The sequence below is a fragment of the Electrophorus electricus genome, unplaced genomic scaffold (assembly GCF_041902795.1).
Source record: "Electrophorus electricus isolate QZ-2024a unplaced genomic scaffold, ASM4190279v1 Scaffold400, whole genome shotgun sequence".
Classification (NCBI taxonomy): Eukaryota; Metazoa; Chordata; class Actinopteri; order Gymnotiformes; family Gymnotidae; genus Electrophorus; species Electrophorus electricus.
This window is the reverse complement of record NW_027658694.1, coordinates 1-21,653: the sequence shown is the minus strand read 5'-3', so window position 1 is coordinate 21,653 and position 21,653 is coordinate 1. Positions and strand designations below refer to the sequence as shown.

General features: G+C 37.7%; 2 protein-coding genes across 3 annotated transcripts; one reads left to right on the top strand and one right to left on the bottom strand.

The window, feature by feature from the left end:
- Window positions 1–634: 634 nt before the first annotated feature.
- On the top strand, window positions 635–8,539 carry LOC145655936 (E3 ubiquitin-protein ligase HECW2-like; the record flags this gene model as incomplete). Its single annotated transcript, XM_081709399.1, has 6 exons — window positions 635–800; window positions 911–1,057; window positions 5,346–5,460; window positions 5,760–5,845; window positions 5,955–6,067; window positions 6,482–8,539. Coding segments are annotated over 6 exons (739 nt in total), but the record flags the coding sequence as incomplete, so codon positions are not given.
- Window positions 8,540–8,692: 153 nt separating this feature from the next.
- LOC145655935 (GDP-L-fucose synthase-like) lies at window positions 8,693–16,028 on the bottom strand. 2 transcript variants are annotated; one of them, XM_081709398.1, is made up of 10 exons: window positions 15,859–16,028; window positions 13,263–13,414; window positions 11,911–12,025; window positions 11,697–11,825; window positions 11,496–11,569; window positions 11,093–11,226; window positions 10,253–10,384; window positions 10,083–10,162; window positions 9,540–9,639; window positions 8,693–9,446 (listed from the first exon to the last, which is right to left on the bottom strand). In XM_081709398.1, exons 2-10 carry the CDS (start codon window positions 13,409–13,411, stop codon window positions 9,391–9,393), a joined length of 969 nt encoding a protein of 322 aa, XP_081565524.1. In that variant the 5' UTR covers window positions 13,412–13,414; window positions 15,859–16,028; the 3' UTR covers window positions 8,693–9,390. The 2 variants fall into 2 exon arrangements, with proteins under 2 accessions (XP_081565524.1, XP_081565523.1); XM_081709397.1 differs by having other exon boundaries at window positions 13,263–13,411; window positions 15,859–16,027.
- Between the last annotated feature and the right edge of the window lie 5,625 nt (window positions 16,029–21,653).

The following is a 21,653-nucleotide window of genomic DNA, read 5'->3' as shown; positions in this document are numbered from 1 at the left end:
GGTATGACACTCAGAATCATTACATATCATAGCTTCTGGCAGCTGGCAAAAAATGGCTGTTCAAGTGTATTTTTGTACAACTGACCTCTATTTCTGAAACTTTCAGTTTTTGTTTCCATCTTAATTTTCAGGTTAGCTTTTTTCCCCAAACTACTCTGTATTCTGAAGTAGTTAATGATGAGTAGACATGGTTTGGAAATCAACCCCAGTGGGAATGAGTATGACTAATCAAACTGCCATCCATAGCCCAGTCATGCACAGTTACTTCCCTAGCAAAAGTTTGTAGGATCACAGAGCCATGATGAAACTAGGACAAACAAACAAACAAACAAACAAAAACAAAAAAACAGCAGTGGCTGATGGATTCAAGATTGTGGCATAATTTAGTTTGCTTTCATTTATGCTCCAGACGTGTATGCTATATATGGCATATATACCATTGCATATGAGAATTGGAAATGCAGCATGAGCCTTTGAACAGCTATGGGAATGTAAATTTTGGAAATGAATGATTTTAGATTCAGTGGTTGGGTAGATGAATATAAGAATTGCCATGTGTTCAAGATATACATTTAAGCAGGCTGCTTTAACTGGATTGCCTATCAGTGCTACATGATTTTAGGTAAACAACCAGCTCTCATTACCCACCTCTCACTCTCCCTGTTCACAGTCCATGTGATCTGAGTGATCTAGAGTACCTGGATGAGGAGTTCCACCAGAGCCTGCAGTGGATGAAGGACAATGATATTGAGGACATGCTAGACCTCACATTCACTGTAAATGAGGAGGTGTTTGGACAGGTCAGCAAGCAAACTTGGATTGGCTTCTTCCCCTTTGTGACTACCTTAATCAAAGACGACCCCTTAGTGAGGTTGAGGAGATGCTTATTGCTGTATGTGTTTGCTTCCAGATCACAGAGCGAGAGCTGAAACCCGGAGGTGCTAATATCCCTGTCTCAGAAAAGAATAAAAAGGAGTACATTGAGCGTATGGTGAAGTGGCGTATAGAGAGGGGGGTTGTTCAGCAGACTGAGAGCCTGGTGCGCGGCTTCTACGAGGTACAGCATGACACCCTTCCCTTATCACTCAAAAACTGATAACTATGGTGTGGTGTAAACGCTGATTTCAGCACTAGCTTGTGCCTTGCATCTCTAAAGTGATTTCCCCTTATATTAAATGCATTTTTCTCACTTTTGGAATAGGTCCTTCAGCCACAGGTGTCTTTCTGTGGAAGGGGATCATGTTTCATGTCATTAGAGTCGAAAAAGCTTATTTGAGGAAATCTATATGTTGTTCATAACTAAAAAAAATGTATTCATAACACTTAAGAGCATTCCAACTTGAGCTCATGTCTGTTACATCTAAATGAGTTGAGAGTGGACCAAGCTAGAACTGTTGGGCATACAGTAAGGTCCAAAACCAAAAAAGAGTTCACTACCAAGAACTTTTTTGCATCTGCATTAAAAAACACATATTGACTCATTTAAACACACATACAGCCACATTTAAAACCGACAGGCGGTTATCTTGTTACATTGTTATTTTGTTACATAATTATCTTGTTACATTGGCATATGCCAAGGGGTCGGATGTATTAGGCAGAAAGTGAAGAGTCAGTTCTTTAAAGTGATGTGTTGGAACCAGGAAAAAATTGAGTGTCAGAACATCTCAAAAATGGCAGATGTCTGGGATGTTCCTGGTATGCAGTGGTTACTACTTGCCAAAAATGGTCTAAATGGTGAACCAGCAGCAGGGTCATGGGGCTCACTGATATGCATGGGAAGCAAAGTCTAGTCCATCTGGTGCAATGTCACAGATCTTCTATAGCACAAATGGCTGAAAGAGTTAATGCTGGCCATTATAGAAAGGTGGTGAGAACAAACAGTGCATAACAGATTGTTGTGTATGGGACTACATACACCCATATCCACCCATGCTGCGCCTGCCCACTGCCAAAAGCACCTACAAGGGGCATGTGAGCATCAGAACTGGACCATGGACTCACAAATCACATTTTATTTTACAACGTGTGAATGGATGGGTGTATGTGCATTGCTTGCCTGGATAAGAGATGACACCAGGATGCACTATGGGAAGATGGCAGATGCAGTGTGATTCATTGGGCAATGTTTTGCAGGGAAACCTTGGGTCCTGGCATTCATGTGGATGTTATTTTGACACCTACTACCTACTTAAACATTGTTGCAGACCAAGTATATCCTCTCATGTCATTAGTTTTCCCTAATAGCAATGGTCTCAGTAGGATAATATGCCCTACCATAATGTAAAAACTAAAAATCAGGAATGATTTAAGGAACATAACAGTTCTGACCTGTACTGACTTGGCCACCAAATGTCCCAGATTTCAGTCCAATGAAGCATCAGTGGGATGTGCTAGAAGAAGAAGTATGTGAAGTGGGGAGGCACCACCTCACAAATTACAGGACTTAAAGTATCTGCTGCTAATGTCTTGGTGCCAGATACCACAGGACACCTTCAGTGGTCTTGTGGAGTCCATGCCTCAATGGATCAGAGCTGTTTTGGCGGCATGAGGGAGATCTACACAATATTAGGCAGGTGGTTTTAATGTTATGACTGATCACTTTATGGCCAAATGAATGTGGACACCTTCACAACACAGCTGTATGAACTTGATGGATATCCCATTCCAAAACCGTACACATTAATATGGAACTTCCCCCACCCCCTCTTGGAACTACCACTGTTCTGGGAAGGCTTTCCACAAGATAGCTATGGGAATGTACGCCAATGTAGTCAAAAGAACATTTGTGAGCTCAAGCATTGATGTTGGATAAGACGGTCTATCTGAAAATCAGTATTTCAGTTCAAACACAGTCAAGTTCAATGGGGTTGAGGTCAGGGCTCTGTGCAGGCAATTGAAGTTCCTCCACACCAATTTTGTCAAACCATGTCTTTGTGGCACTTGCAAGGTAACAGCCATGCTGGAAAAAGAGAGGGCCTTCCCCAAACTCTTGCCACAGAGTGCATGCATATGTTACATTTATATTTACAGCATTTAGTGTACACTCTTGTCCAGAGCTTACAAAATTGTTTTGTTGTCTCCATAGAAGAAAGCATTATACTAGTATTTTATATAGAATTGGTTCACTTGATAGAGCAGGTAGAGCATGGTGCTAGTAACATATGGGTCATAGATTCATTTCCCAGGGAGCACATGTCCAGTCACACAAATGTTATTTTATATATATATATATATATATATATATATATATATATATATATATATATATATATATATATATATATATATATATATATTTATATATATAATATATAAATTTATATATATAAATATATATAAAGAAGATTCTATATAAATCTGAATATTCTCTCTCTCTCTCTCTCTCGCTCTCTCTCATATATATATATATATATATATATATATATATATATATATATATATATATATATATATATATATATATAAAGGTGGAAAATTTCAAGCAAGGGCCCAGTGGTTAGTAGACAGTAATTTTGCATAAACAACTGTGAAATTTTCTTGGTTGAAGATGAGTTGGTCACACTGAAAATAAGGAATTCAAGAGATTTAACCTTCAAGCCTCTTTCTGAGAAATGCTTACATCTCATATATTGTGGCTACAGCACCTTCAGGACCATTAAACCAGGGGTTATGAGCAGAGCTAAACCCAGAAAGGAAGGAATTATTGTGGGCCATCTGGTAGTTGTAGCTCAGTGGATAAAGTACTATCCCTCTTAATTAGAATGTTGCCAGTTCAAGCCCCACCACTGCTAACTTGCCATTTTTGGACCCCAGAGCAAGGCCCTTAACCCCCAATTGTTCAAATTTGTACACAGTCATGCCTTAAATGTAGATTACAAAGATTTTATATTTAGTGATCCTAGTTTACATTTAGTGTGGTTGTTGGTATTATCTAGTGTCACACAAGTTTTTAACACAGATTTTACAGGATCTATTTTGGAAAACATGAGGAACAGACGGTCTCAGCAGGGTAGAACCTAGGTAAGGTCTCAGTGCAGCTCGCAGACAGTCGGTTTAGTTCCAATTAACTGCCACTACTGCTGCACTATAAAGCCTAGCATACTATGCTATGCTATCAGAAATGAGAACAGCACCCTCCCATGAGGGGTGGATGCCATCCTATTTCAAAAGGCCAAGCCTGCACTCAAAATGAGTTTGGTTACCTATCTATAAAACCCACACTGTTTTCTGAGCACAATTTAGACACCCAGCAGTGCAGTGCTCACAACCTGCTGTAGGTTTCGGTGCCGTGCCAAAAGAAGCATACTGTAGTATTCGACAATGTGCTCACTACCTCACACACCTTTTTAACATTACTCTTTGTAAATCTGTCTGCTTCAGCCCAGGACTGCTAGAATTGATGCTATAGTCTGCTAGTTTTTTAATGCCTAAGTGCACTCTTCTAAAACTGAATTCTTCTCATTCAAACTACTGATTAATCTACACTTCTTAGAGATAAATTTATTGCTAATGATGCTGCACTTAACACAAGCAACAAATGACTCAGAAGCCATGATGAAATGAGAATACTAGTAGGATACTTGGCTTTGGTTAGTTAAATCATGATCAGTTTTTAATGGTAAAGTAGTCTCCATTGTCTTATAGAAATTGTTGATTTGCTGTACTATGTGCTTCAGTTTGCATCACTGACCTGTTTTGCATTGTGTACTGCTTTGTTTCACAATATTTCACAATAATAGTACATATAGTTGACTAAGGGAGATCTAGCCTGGCAGGCATTTCACAAACTGGCTTATGACAAGCGTGGCTTCCAGTGACAGTGCCTCATTTAAAGTCACCGAGCTTTTCAGTACAACCCATTTTATTGCTAATGTTTGTCAATAGAGAATGCATGACTGTGTTTGATTTTATATATCTGTTATACACCTGGGTGTAGTTGAAACACCTGAACTCAAATATTGAGAGGGTTGGCCACATACAACTGATACTATTTACTGGAAGGCAGAATTTCTTAATTTTTGACATGTCCATATTTGTCTTTATCAGACAAATTCACGTTATTCACGGTATCCCAGCACACCTTTAGTACTTAATATGAAATATATGGCCTCAAAATTTAAAGAAATGGTATGTGGATGGGATATTCATATATATTTGTTTCATACAAGCAGTTACAAATAATTATTTGCCTCAATCTTAAATAATCTATCGTTGAATAATAAGTATAAACTAAGCCGAGTAAGCTTTATTAGTTTTTGAAGACCGCTGAAATAAAAACGTACAGTTCCTGTATTTCCTGTGCTGTACACAAAAGCAAAAACTAACAGTACTTATGGGTGCAGGTTGTGGATGCACGGCTGGTCTCCGTGTTCGATGCAAGGGAGCTTGAGTTGGTGATTGCGGGCACAGCAGAGATTGATCTGGTGGACTGGAGAAACAATACTGAATACAGAGGAGGTAACGTGATTTATAGATATTATGTAAAACTTTTGCATTTAAGAGGTTGTGAGCTCATGAGGGATAATCTTGAAACTATAATCAAATATATGCAGTGCTGAAGTATGTGAGTGATGTAATAGCTGGGTTACAATTCACCAAGCCTGTTTGGTTACATCATACTTAATAACCATTTTACCTTCACATATATATATATATATATATATATATATATATATATATATATATATATATATATATATATATATATATATATATATATATGACACTGATGTCACCTGATTGGTGATTCTCTACAGGTTATCATGACAACCACATTGTTATTCGCTGGTTCTGGGCTGCAGTGGAACGATTCAATAATGAGCAGAGATTAAGGCTGCTTCAGGTAAGCCATCCCCCAAAGACCCACACTACTGGCTGAGAAAAAAATACACACAACAAATAACACACATTTTTGTGCTTCAGTGCTTTACAAGGTGCTTTTCCATTGTCAGTTTGTGACAGGGACATCCAGTATTCCTTATGAAGGCTTTGCCTCCCTTAGAGGCAGCAACGGACCTCGTCGTTTCTGTGTGGAAAAGTGGGGCAAAATTACCTCCTTACCCAGGTAAACCTATTTGGATTGCTAAGGATGCTTAACAGTTTCCTACAGCTAATATGTCTTGTCAGGTTGCCCACCAAGTGGTAGGGTAGTGGTAGCCTAGTGCTTAAGGTATTTGACCTGTAATTGCACGGTTGCTGGTTTAAGCCCCACCACTGCCAAGTTTCCACTGTTGAGCCCCTGAGCAAGGCCCTTAACCCTCAAGTTGTAGTTAATCATGATTGTAAGTTGCTTTGAATAAAAATGTCAGCTAAATGTAAAATGTCAAGTATTTTGGAAGTAACTTTGATTGTTGATTTTAGTTTGATCTGCACTGTTCAAGAAATCCACTAGATGGCAGAGGTGGGCATGCCATAACATCACTGAACTAAAAATATCCTTTGCTTGCATGTGTGTGTGTGTGTGTGCTGGATTGGACAGGGCCCACACCTGTTTTAACCGGCTTGATCTCCCGCCATACCCCTCCTTCTCCATGCTGTATGAGAAGATGCTAACTGCGGTGGAGGAGACTAGCACCTTCGGCTTGGAGTGACCCTTCACTCATCCCCTGGGCACTCAGGCCTAAGTCAAGCGCCTCGAACTCCTGATGCCTGTTGGCATAGTCACTGAAAGCACTTACAACCCATTTTAACTGTTGCACTGTCTCACTTTGTGACCTCTGCCAACATGGGCCCTTGCAGATGAGACCAGTGGGCCTGTATGATCAGTGACATCTGATGACACCTGTTGCCCATCTAGGCTGTTGCCAGTCCCCACCATGTAATGGACAAAATGAGTCAAGATCAAAGCGGCTGTGCTGTAAAAAAAAAACAAAAAACATGGGACTCTTGGGCACCTTCTAACCAATTATTTCATGGCAAGGGAAAAGTGATGTTCCACTGCACACCCTTGCTGGATTACATTCTCAGACATGTGATGGATTTTAACTTTGTAACAGCCTAATGTTGTACACTCTTTCTGCAAAAAGTCTTTTTTGTTTGTGTGTGTTTTTTATCAGTCACAACAACGCAGCATGAATGTTCATGATGTTGCAAAGATGTAGGCTTTTTTAAATTACCAGTGCTTTTTTGGGTCACCTAAAGCACAATCACTGTTGACTTATGAGGCTGACCACTCATGTTCACACACATATATACGTATACATATATTCATACACCATAATGTACTGAAAATTCCAAATGCACAATCATTGTTTTATTGCATTTATACATTGCTGTGTTTGTACTTATTCTAGTAGGCATATGGTCTGCAATTAACATGTAAGCCTGTGGCACAATTTGCACTTGAATGTACCAATGTAATGTGTCCACTATGAAGAATGAAAAAAAAACATCTTAAGGAATGATTCTAGAAAAGGATTAATAAGGGGCAGTATGAATTATGCACATGAGTGTCTAGTACACATGTTCTTTTCAGATGGCGTACAGGATGTAGGAAGTCATCAACCCTTTGTCTATGTAGCCGGGAAAACAAAAAAGCCAGGAACTTGTGGTCCTACTATGTCGTATTTCCAGCCCTCATTTGGTTTTTAGCACATGAAGATTCCTCAAAATCATGTTCAAAGATATTTAAAAAGCACGGGAAGATTTGGAAGATTAAATTGGACACTCTTTCTACCCAATTGAAATACTCTTAATGTGGACCTTTGGAGTAATGTGATTTGATTTGCTTTTTTAAAAAATAATATTCTGAACAAAACATTGAGTGATTGGCCTCAGAATGCTGCTTGCTGTTTGTAAGAAATACAGGTTTGTTTGTTTGTTTTTTTGTCTGAAAGTTTCACTCATTCATTTTTCACATTCACATTTTCTGAAATGTTTGCATGACACACATTCTCTCACCACAGCTACTTGAATTGTGTTTCACATCTTTCAGTGACTCTGCCGCTGCACCGACCTTCGGATTGTACACTCACAGCCCTTCATGAATGTGTTTTTTTTCCAGCGTTCACAGATTTGAGCTTGTTATTTTTTTCTCTTTGTTAGCCCGGGTATCACTGGAAAGATTTGAAATGGGCTGGAAAGAGCAAAAGCATGAAGGAAAAAAGTACTTGAACTTGTTACAGTTACTGCTCTTTTGTAGCTAGTGTACCTAGAATCAGATGATAGCGCTCCAATTTATGCCCCGCTCATTTTAATTTCATCCCTTATGATATTTTATTTTTGGATTTATACTTGCACTGAATGTACCAAAGTTTTTGGGATGGCATAGGCTGTCCTAATATTCTTGTTCTTTGTTTTTTGAAGAGAAGCAAAATTTCACATTCCTATTATCACTCAACCATCCCGTCAATTCTTGAAGTTTGCATACCACTATTCAGCACTTGGGTTCATTGTATTTTGTTTTTTTCTCATCTGAAAGTAAGGGATTGTTTAAAAAATGTTGGCTACATACTGGCCTACCTGTATCCTTTTCCTTCCTTGTTCCCTAGGATGTGTTTGATTAAATAAACCAAGCAAGGGCTTGATTACAGTTCTCCTTTTCCTCTTCCTCTTCATCTTCTGCTCTCCAGCATTCAGAAACCTTGTTGATAAATACTACCTGCTGTGCAAATCCATGGGTATGCATATTCATATGTACATATTCTTAACCAGAACATAACCTCTCCCACACTTTTGAAGAGGGAAGCACCCACCAGAAAATAAATATCAGTCACACCCAAAGATGGGACCCAGTACAGCTGTGTGCTGGGTTTAGGACAATGTATGGCAGCACCCAACAACTCTATCAAATTTCTCTGCACTGAACAGTGATGAGTGTAATGTACAGAAGACATAACGATAATCAAAAAACACCCATGAATTCATCAAAACACTTTGCTGTATACTCCTACATTATTGATATACTCCTACATTATTGATATGCTGCTGAGAGTTTGCTGAATATTTATTTAATCTAAAAATGACCACTTAAATTAGTGCCATCAAATTAATGACATTAATGTTGTTCAGAACATTAAATGTTTCATAAGAAAAACGGCTCATGAATCAAATTACATTTTGTTCACTCAAATAGCAGACTTGTAAACATATAACCATGAACAGACGAAAAAAAAAAATTCAGTATCACTACAAACCTGTAATATGAAACCCCGAGAAAGTTCTAATATTCAAAATATCTATAGGAAAAGCACAGTTTAACTGTAAGGATTATGAGCCAAATGCATATCTTTCTCATGTAACCTTATTCAGTAGTTGTCAAGGTAGGTGGATCAGAAGTAAGATTGTAAACATTACTCTTTTTAATTACAGTGTGTAGAAGGACATTTAGTGTTTCTCAAGATCACAGACATTGCACCTTTCAACCTTGTTTTGTCTCCTGTACTCTTGTCATTTGCGGGCTCTGTCATGGTTGGCCGAGAACCAATCACACGTCTCCTTCACAGCTGAAGAAAGACAGCAGAAGGTGTTATCATGAGTACTGTGAGTATCTGAAGTTAGATATTTTGTGTGCGTTTGGTAGGATTGGAGATGTTTACCTGTGCGGAAGGGCGTGAAGGTGAAGTCGGGACGGTATCGGCGGAGTTTAGCATTGCTTGCCGTTTTCTTCATTTGACCATCGGACTTGCTGGTGTCGTACTGAACAAAGGAAGTCAAGAACAAACTGCCTGTACTCTTTTTATGAGAATCAAACTTCCACAACAGAGTACGAACCTTCCGACACTGCCCATTTCACTAGTATATACATATGTTGTATACATAATACATAAAAATTACAAGAGGAAACAAATGCACTGTATTACACTGCATTCTCTTTACTTCATTACAACAGAAGACTCTAGTCCTCCACTTAATGTAGACATACTGTTGTAGCACTGCTACCAGTACTTTTCCTATTTTGAAACATCTCATTTCTATTCATTTATGAAGACCTTGATGATTACTAGCTAAATTAATCAGGAGGATCCATGGAAATCAGTCAGAAATGTATTCACTCATTGTTTGGCATATTGCTATTTGCTGTAGTAGCAGTTGGGGAAAATTCTTCACTGATTTATGTGTGAGTATGCCTGAAAGGATACAACCACAGGTCCTGTAAACTCAAAGGCTTCAACAATCGCATCAGTAACATCCTTAATGGTAATTTCATCCTCCTCTCCAACTGAAACAGAATGTGTGATTTAGAGAGAAAATACACGGAGAGATTTAATTAAAATATTGCTGAATTGTGTCATGTGGAGAGATTGACCACCTGATAATATGATGGGCTCCACCTCGTCATATTCTCTCAGCACCCACAGGTAGAGGCGAGCCAGATCCAGGGAGTAGATGAACTGCCGAAGGCCACTCCCAGAGCCACACACCTCTAAAGGTGTCCCAGTCACTAACATACACATGAATGCACAAGCTAAGCATTCTAATTTTTAACCCACTTTTATTGTTTAAAGAACACAATAAAACCATACATAAACTCGAGTTTCAAATAAATCTCCATTGTCAGAAATGCATAGCTGGAGATCAGTAATAAGGAGACAACCAGAATAAATATTTTTTAAAGTTTTCGTTCCTATTTTTAATATAATACATACTTTTAATTTCTAAAATGTAAGGAAATGTGGTAAGTGGTAAGAAACTTTTAATTTTTCATTTTTAGCTATTTCACTTTATTCATGCTCATTAATTTTGGACTAGCTCTGAAGCAACTCTAGCATCTCACAATCCTGGAAAACATTACAGATTGGTAATTTATCCTCTCTACAAACTGAAGTGAAATCTTCACACAATGTAAAAGAGCAGGCATTTTCAAATGGCGGAAAAAAGAAAACTATAAAAACTGAGATATGATGTTTTCATCTGAAAACAATGATATAATAATGATAATGTGTTATGCTACACTGGTTTAGTCCTGAGGCATCAAAGAAAATAGAAGACTGAAAGCAGTTTCATTTCATCTTATTCATATAAATTTTAAGCAGATTTCTAAATTAATTCACTTTGCAAGTTAAAATTACATATTTATCCTGTAATGTGGCTACTATATTAATTAGTATAGAGAGTGTCGAGGGGGTGCCTGTGTGTGTGTATTCCCTACGTTTTGCTTTGTAGGCCTTGTGGACAAGTGCTGGCAGAACATGGCCATCTTCTATGCTGAAGTTGTCATGGGGACCGAATATATTTGTGGGGATTATAGCAGTGTACCTCCGTCCATACTGCTGAAAACAAGCTCTGCAACACATCAGTGTTCCCCAAACACATTAGAATACAGCACATTATCAAAAGCAAATAGACTGCAGAGATCCCTGACTGCAATCCTAAATAGTAGTAGCATAATTGCATTTGTAATCATAAGAAAAGTGTGTTGTATAAGGATTGATCGTAGGAAGTATCATTCTGGATTCCTTCAGATAACAGGTTGACAGCCCTGCTATAAACAAACTAGTACCTAGTAACCACTGATCATAGGGAGACAGGAGTGTCTGTATACAACTACTCACCTGTTGTGGACATCAACCATCCGTTTGGCATAAGCATAACCGGAGTTAGACCAATGAGGAGGACCATTGTGGATCTGAGGGAGAATGATGAACATGAACAGTTGGGTGTATTATATATTTTTTTGGGTTTTTTTTGTGGGTTTGCTAGGTGAACACTGCCATATGAGGTTGGGGGAAAAGGACGATGTTGAGGGTGTGTACCATGGTCTCATCAATGGGGTAGGTGGTTTTGTCTGGGAAGATGCACGTGGACAGACAGGAGACGACTTTGACCACACCAAATTCATGAGCTGTGTGCAGAACATTATCATTGATGGCCACATTTTGTCTCTGAAAAATGAAAATGCAGTCAAAACACACTAAACAAAATAATTTGTATATTTGCCTATATAAGTTTATGTGTGCAGTGTGTTACCCAGAAATCCAGGTTCTGTCTCAAGTGCCGGAAGAGGCCACCCACCATGGCCGCAAGATGGATTACATGCGTGGGACGATGTTTTTCGAAAATAGCCCTCGTCTGAGCCGCATTTCTAAAACAAGAGACAGCAATGTACCACTCTGAGAAAACCTCCAGTTTTCATCACAGGGACACACCACAAGCCACTCAATAGAGACAATAAAATATCAATGTGCCTAGATTTAAATTAATTCCATTAACACTTAGTTAGGGATGATTCTAATTGGAAATTTGATTCCAACTCATTGTTGTTGGAAGTGAATGTGGCATCAGTTTTAAGATAGTTCAACTGCTCCAAAAAGGAGAATACTGCAACCTGAAGACCTGTTTCACCGGGACCAATCAGTTCTTGGTACAATGAAGTTTTGTCTGCACAAACCATTTTATAAATGTCTCAGTAGCTATCAGTGTCATTATAACTAGAGCCACTTGCTTTTCAATATGAAAATACAACAATATAAAATTATTATTCCATACAGTATCTAAATTAACCAACGATCAGGACAAAAATAGATCTGATTATTCCAGTTTTATTAGTAGAAATTAGAAATTAGAGATCATATGAATCATAATTCACCAACAGCTACAGCTCCAGTTTACCAGCAGCTCCCAAGCAATTGTTAGGCACTCCTTTAAGAGAAAAGCATCTGGATCCCTGGATCTCTCTGATTATCCCAGTTTTGACCTTAAAATAAACCATTCCGCAGCAGTTCTGCATTTTTAAGGAATAACAAGCACTGTTTCAGTCTGTATTTCTTTGTGAGAGACTTTGAAAATTGGTGTCACAGGAGAAGAACTGCAGAAAAAGTGAAGGAAGTAAACACCAGTTTAAGGCACAACACACACCAGCTGAAGGAAGTGTTGTGAAAGCAAATCTAAGAACAAAAGTGATAAAACAACATAACCAAAATTCCATGTGCTCTGTCATCACATTATTCTAACGTCTACAGGCAGGGGGACAGTACCCTGACATTGGACTTATGCAATGACTGCAGCAACTCCTATTTCTCTGCAACAGGTTTTCACCCCCAGGTCCTTACTGTTCTCCACAGCTGCTACTCCACTAGCTGATCAGGGGGCTGAGCCAAAACTCCAGCTCACGTTCTCCGAGTTCTTTCCCTTTAGACAAATTTACATTTATTCCTGAAACTGCAATCAAACTAACTGAACCTTATGGTTTGTTGTATTAAGAATTATTGGAAAATCAGTTTGTGAAGCTAAATTGATTGCTTTTAACTAAAGTGAAAAGTGTTGTTAACTGAACGGTTTATTGTTTTAATGATTCATAAATTTAAGAAACTGAGACTCACGTTAGGTCGGCATCTTTGGAGGACAGGAAGATCCACTCCTCTCCTTCTCTAGCACCCCCTTCCTCTATCACTATTCGCTCGATGGCCTTCCCCACCAGACCGCTGCCTCCTGTCACCAGCACACGCTTTGGATCCACTTTTACTTCCATCTGCTGGGCAAAGATGGAGAAGCAGCTGCTTGTCAGCAACAACTAACAATGCAAAGTACAGCATGAGAGTAACCCGAGATGCATTAACAAGCAGTTACTGAAAGAAGGATACATGCAACTTTAATCCTGACCCCTCCTGCAGCACAGTGAGGCATACTAAGCAATGCAAAAAAATCTAGTTTAGTTTGTCAGTGGGTACTGTAAACAAGATGTTTTTGTCAGTGAGATAAGGAAGGAATGAAAGAAATGATAAACCAGCCTCCTCTGGTGATCTAGGTAGGCTTACTTCTTTTGTATCAGTACAGGGAAGAATTTATTTATTTGTAGTACCCATAAAATTTGTACATGTATGAAATGGGGAAAAAAGTTCGTTCAGCTTATCTATGACATAGAGCCTTTGTCACTGAAGGTCTGTTGTAACTATAGCTAATGTGCTAGTTAATGGGTGCACTCTGACATTTTATAACAACCTAGGGAAAAGTTATATTTGCGATTACCACACTTTTATCACAGATAGGCTATATGATAAAGAATGAACAACTGACCTATTAATGCTCTCCATTCTTGCATATTTACCATTACTAGGTTGTACAAAATCCCATTTAACATGTCTAAATACCTAGTAATTGTCTAAATACCTAGCAATACCAAAATGAAGCACATCAGAAAATGTGGAAAGTGAGCCACCAGGAACACAACCGTATAACAGGAACCGTATAACACAAAAAACAATGAAAACCACAGTGTGAGGGGGCAGACCATGACACGATTAAATAAACAAATTAATTTTGTAGTTATTTGGAGATGATTTTAATTATTACATTTTTTACACTTTAAAAAAATGTATTTTACAATTTTTAAAATTCATTCGTTTCACTCCATAATTAGATCTAGGTCTACTTTTCCATAAACGTATTTTACTTAAGTTATTTAGTTAATAATTGTATAGTTATTTTAGTAGTTGTTTTAGTTAATTTAGTTAATTATTTATTTACACATCTATTTTAGATGATAATATGAAGTCTGAACTAAATCTGTCTATAGTTTAACAGTGTTAAACAGTGGAGGAGGGGTGCCAAGCAACTCTATAGATAATACATGGGATGGCCAGAGGGAGACATTCCAGTTGCGACATGGATAAGGGTAAACTTTCCTGCTTTTCCAAATAGTATCCACGCTTAAAGCTGTTAGTGTTCAATGCAGCAATCGACCATTGCTCAACATGTATAAACACGAAACTAATACCTAAACTAACATTTAAAACCTCTGAGATCACTGGTAAAATCCAACAAAAATAACAAAACACAGGTTGAAGTATGTTTTCATGTAGCCTATGTTTCATGTTACTGTGCCATTGCATATTTCAAGAAATTGCAAAGATATGTTACAGTCGTTACACTGGTTTTGAGGATAGACATCAGGTAGATACTCTCTTTAGATAACACATGCATGCCATTGTGGGAACATTGCCATAGTGAAATGGGTGAGGGGTAAACTTTCCTGTTCTGACATATAACAAGAACAATGCAATAGTACAACGCTTAGAGCTATTAGTGCTCAGTGCAGCAATAGACCATTATTCATCATGTCTAAACTCATAACTAAGAGGTAAACTAACATTTAAAACCATCAAGATCACTGGTAAAAATTAACAAAAATAGCAAGACACACGTTTCAAGTATGTTTTCATGTATCTTATGTTTCATGCTACTCTGCCATTGCATATTTCAAGGAATAGCAAAGAAATGTTCCAGATAGGTAATTTTCAGTGGTTACATATTTAATAACCAGTCTTTTAATCTTGCTTCTTGGCATATAAAACAGGAGGCGCACATACACACTGCTTGTATTTCCCATAACAGAGATTGCATATACCTTTGTAGTGATGATGCCAACATCTGAGTACCTTAATTACAGCTGATATGTTTATAACTGTAAACTCACAACAGTTCATCAACACAAAATGTTGGTGGAAAAACAGAGAAGCACAATCAGTGGCAGACTGATACGGCTCTGCAAACAACTGTCAATTAACAAAGTTGAGGGATACATAAAGGTAATCAATAACTTATCTCGTTGATCATTATACATGCTTATATTTCAAATTAAACACAAATGTGTTGCTAAGTGATAAGATGTAACAATGTACATTCATGAAGCATTCCTGAAGAAAATTAATGCGATAATTTATGGAACAATTTAAAAACCTGAAATGTGTCATTCTGGAGGAAATATGAGTTGAAGGCCAGATTACATGGGTTCCCAGCCTCATCAACACCAATAATCTCCTCATAATTATAAGGATTTAAAAATGTGCTTAATACATCAAATAAGATTTACACTGCTTGTGAAACTTAAAAAGTAATTGAAATGTTTTTTTAAACGGTAAACGGTTAATGACTACATTAAATATTGAATAAACTAAGATGATAAAAAGGAAGTTTTACCTTTTTTTGTCAGTAAATAATTCTTCAATGAGAACACCAACAAATTCCCCTAGGAGTCCTCTTATAATTTAGCAAACTATTATAATAAAGCCACAAAAAAGTTTTAAAATTTTATCTTAGAACTCTCACACCAACACACCACTACATTGGCCTGGAGTAAATGACAAACTCAGAAATTGTGGATCAGGCAGTCTAGGGGAGGGGTGAAATCCTGTTGATCCTGTATTTCTCAATGACACCAGTTTACACTGAACACAATGGAATGATGAGGAGAAAGGTGGTATGGAAAGGAATCCTTGTGTGAAAATGTGAGCATGACTAACAAACTTCACCATTAGGAAGATATTTGGAGAATAGTGAATAATGAAATAAATATTTAATTATACAATTATTCATAATTAGGAAATAATTTTTCTCATATTTTAACAACATTTAGCACTTTTCTGTGTTCTGTGTTCAATATTTTAACATTTTAAACCATTTTACTGCATGTGTTGATTTTCATTTGCATGTGTCACAGTGGGCCGAGCACCCAGAGAGAGGGACAACTCCCACACACACACCACACATGCTACTGTCCCAATCACTTATTGCTCATACACTCTTGTTAACTGGTTCAAGATAGCATCAATGAATGACAAATTACTTTCACACACCTACATATAACCAGTTATTCTACCTGATTTGAAGGGATTCTTTTTTGGGGGTGAATCTCCTGTTAATTGGTTTGAGAAAAAAAAAAAAAACACTTTTGCAAAACGTATGTTGATGTTAATTACATATTCAGAATCATCACAACTCCCGTGAAATTTCAATAACCAACTTACTTTCTCCTTTTAATGGCTATGAGAGTCTCACCTCTTATTCTAGGTAAAGTGATCTGCAGTTTCAAAGTTTCGCACTCATTATCGTTTGTCCACTAACATCGTTTGAAATATCAGAAAAAAATACCCAGCACTCGAACATTTCCGAGAACACTGATTATGTTCCGATTACAACTCCAAAACATTTTCAACATTAAAGAAACTTTAATATTTGTTTTATGAAGTTCACCAAAACAATTCATTTCAATATGTCCTTAATTTTACATCTGTATCTCCTACCTGTGTGTGTTATGCGGTACGTGCGGGCACGTTCGGAGCAGTTATGTAGGAGCGTTCGAATGCACGCGAGTCAAAGCTTTTACTAACTGAACTACCAGCAAATTGTGTCGCGTTAAACTTTAGCTATATAATCTTTCTAAAGCTTTATAAAAGCGAAATATTTGTGATTAGAACTTGGTCTAATTGTTGTATCCTGTTATATTTGCTATGTACATTTTAATTGGTTTTGTTTGGGGAATGGATAGACTAATTTTAGTTCGTCGCTCAGAAAACTCCCAATGTAGGTATACCTATGGCCTTTACCGAGGTCAAGATATCCTCGCTTTAGCGATTCGCGGTCAAGTCATCCGCGCTTTAAATCCGAAAACGCCTATATGCGCAATTTTACGGTATTTCGCTTCTCATTGCAAACTAACGCTCCCTAAGTAAAGAGAAACAAACGTTCGTATATTTCGAAGAGCTATTTATAATCTTTTAAAAAATATTTGGTAATATAAAAGTTGCAAGATTATCATAATATCTATTGTGCAATATTGTGATTTAACAGTGCTGCTCACCGCAAACAAGCAAAGAGGACAGAGACTTTCGTATTATTTGAAGAGATTTGGTGGAGACACACACTTTTACTGCATTTTAAAAATGCACAATATAGTTTAATTTATTGAACTTGTTTACTTTCATCATTACATTAATCACAATCGATAATACATTTAAACAGTTTAATAAGCATTGTGCAAAATAGGTTTTCTATATAATATTTCTCAGACGTTTATACTATTGCGTAGAATTTAAGATTCACGACACAGGACATTGGTTTCAAACCTGACACTTAATCTCTTTATCTCTCTCTCTGGATTCAGATCATTCAAAAAAAGTGAATAAAAATTAGAAATCTATTTCCTAAAATTCTGCACTATTAATCTCATATATTATACATAATAAACACAATAGTATTTATAAAATATACTAAAACCTATTCAATTATATATACACATCCACATAATAATAATAATAATAATAATAATAAAATATAACTTCACTATTATATTATACTGATATTTGCAGTGAAAATAACTTTCTGATTAATTTCTTCGTAATTCTGACGTCAACAAAATAACATCTGCCACAATTATTGAGGCATACAATTTTCATGCAAAAGAAACCAAATGGCTTTTGTCATTTGGATTACATATCAAGTACATTTAAGTGGCAGAAACTAGCTAATGGTTAAAAATATGGCAATGGGAGCACTCACCTGGATACAGAGAATTAAAACAAAACAAAAGTGAATAAAAGATTCTTCAAATTCTTAACACATTAAGTTAAAAATAAAATGAATGTTCGGAATGAGATTTCTCAGACTAAAGGTTAAGATATTAGCCTGCTAACGGGAACATAAGATAGCTTTGCCCATGAATAAAAGCTACTTTAACTTCTCAAAACATTTGGATCGAATTATATTTGGGTAGATTATTATACCATTTGTGATATGTACATTAATCACTAATCAATCATTTAACAAGACAGAACCGAGTGTTATGTACCACTCTCATCTGGCTTGGCCACAGACTGAGGAAAAAAATCGTGTTATAAAATAATTATGCAACCAAACTATGGGTGCCCAGAAATGACAAAATGCATCTGTACTCCCCTTGGCCATAGAAACAAACAAGATAGCATAATAAAAAAAGAAGGCTTTCCAATGACATTAAGTATTAAAACAACAACATAATATAATATAATATAATATATGAAATAATAATATTATTATAAATAATATTTCTATATCTGTTACATTTACACAATAATATTTTTCATATATGCTGTAGTGTACCATTACAGTAAACCCCCCCCCCCCCCCCGCGCTGACATGTCCACCATCGGGACTGTGAACCCCAGGCCACCATGGTAACCGCAAGCCTGGTGCATGCACAGTGAAAGACAGGCTGGGAGCCACCCCCAAGGGAGATGTCATGAATGAGGGGGAAAGGTGGAGTTCATAACGCTCCATGGTGGGTCTGACAGGACCAAAGGTGCGGCAACGTTCAGCAACAGCAGCAGCCTTAACAGGGGCGGAAGTGCAGCAGAGATGGTTCCAGAAGCGTGGTGGAGATCAGCAGCGGCAGCAACTTCAACAGGACCAGAAGCACTGCAGCGATCAGCAACGCCAGCAGCCTCAGCAGGACCCAGCCAAGACACACAGTCTGGCGCACCCACAGAGACAGTGGCCACAAACAGAGACAAATGAGGTAGTGCACCCACAGACACAGTAGGCACACAAACACAAGTGTCCACCCTCCCAGCCCTCCCTGTTCTTCATACATACATGTCCCTGGCCCTGAAGGACACACAAAGGTCTGCCTTGAATCCAGACATGCCGAGACAGACTTTTCCCCCACACGTCACAAGCCACCCAGGGAGAGCCCATCATGGAGGTGAAGCCCTTGAGGCAGTCCTATTCCTCGGCTTTGGATGGATCCACCACGTACTCATAACCCACACCTGGAATAGAGAGAGAAGAAATTAAGGAAGCAACAGCAGGAAACACAGCCACTAGACCACACACATAGTGGTCCCAGTGGAGCCAGTTTGCATCCTATGAGCCCAGCCTGGGAGCCCTCCACACTAGACGTGACAAATCCTCTACCTTAGTAGCATGCTTCCTCTTGGAGCATGCTCAGCCATGGGCGCACCCCCTTGGAGTAGTCCTAGTGCTGAGTGCATTGGCATCCTGTGGAGGTTGGTCATTCTGTGACCCAAGTGCCACAGAGCAGGAGTTTCTTGACACAGACAGACATTTATTAACAAGACAAAACAGAAACGGTAATGGTAATGGCTTTCACATAAAACAAACCAGTACACCATGATAAAGATGATGAATGATAAACACAATAACGCAAGCACAAGTAGAACAGCAAATATGGGCATGGAACAATGAACATGCACACTTACACCTTCAATGACCAACCCACTCTACACACACAGGGTTTTAAATACATACAGCGACATGTGAACAAGGTGCAAGAGGGGCATTGCTACAAACAAGTGCAGCATTTGACACTAAAGATGAAAATAATTTACTAGATAAACTCAAAAATGTTGTTGGTTTAAATCTTATCTAGCCGGTTGCTACCAGTTTGTTAACAAGGTTAGCTCTGGTGTCCAACAAGGATCTGTTCTAGGGCCTTTGCTTTTTTTCTTTATATATGCTACCTCTAGGTGACATTATAACATAGTACATAATCACTGTGCTAGTATGCTGTATGCTGATGATACTCAGTTAAATGCAGATGCAGATGTCTCAGCCAAACCAGAGGACATATGTCAGTTTAGTATTATTGAGGAATACATAAAGGACGTCAGACACTGTATGTTGAGAAACTTTCTCTCGCTTAATCCTGGAAAAACAAATGTGCGTCTATTAGGCCCAGAGACAGCTAGGTCCTCATCTCTAATTACATAATTCCATAATTACCTCAATGGTCTCTCAATCACATCTTCTCTAATAGTTAAAGATCTTGGAGTGATTATAGAACCCAGTCTCTTGTTCGAAGCTCATGTAATTAATTGAACTGCCTTTCTCTATCTCAGGACCAATGCAAAGATTAGGAACATGCTCTCCTCACATGATGCAGAAAAGCTAGTTGATGCATTTATCACTTCAAAATTGGACTACTGTCATGCCTTACTATCTGGCTGTACAACTAAGTGCCTAAACAAGCTCCAGCTAGGTCAAAATGCAGCAGCCAGAGTTCTTACGAGAACTAGAAAATGTTATCACATCTCTCCTATCTTAGCTACTTTACATTGGCTCCCAGTAAAATATTGTATTGATTATAAAATATTTCTAATGACCTACAAAGCACTGAATGGTGTTGCCCCACAGTACCTTACGACCCACCATGTCTGCTTAGATCAAAAGGCTTATTGTTGATACTGGTTTATTAGTTTTATGCAATATTTACTTTTATATGTCTATCATCTTCTCTTTCTCTGAATGACAAAAACATTTCATTTTTATATTACTGACTAATTAAAACTACTTTTAGCACAAGTACTATAATGTTCATTTTCTTTGAATCCTAACACAAAATATGCAAGCTTTTAGAGTCATCATAACAGCCTAACTTACAAGCCTTCAAATATTAAAAAGCCTGCTTTTTCTATAAACCATATTTATAAAATATCAGAGTACACACATTAACCTATTTCTGAACCCACTCCCCCTAGTGCGGGTCCATTCTGACATACTGAAATGAATCACTTAATAGCATCGAATATTCCATCCACATAAAATTTCTTAGAACTACCTGCATACAAGGTTTCACCTGTCTACATGCAACCATTCACCAGAAATCCCACACTTAATACATCATGTTTTTCCTCATTGTTTACACATCAATTAAGGCCTGCCCTTTTAAATGGCCTTTTAAAAAATATGTCTGGTATAAGACAACTTCAGATTTTGTCAAAGAAAATTCAATTACCATCAAAGCAATAGCATGAAACATTTAAACAGTATACAGAATATTAGTAAAGTTCTTTATATGCTTGCTCGAGTCTTTGAACAAAAATATGTATATTTCTTTTGTAACCTAGCACAAAATATGCAAGGCTTTACAACACAATGCACATTAGTCATGTAACGCTCACTCTGCTGAAAATGTAGACAGCTAACTTGCATTGTTTGGT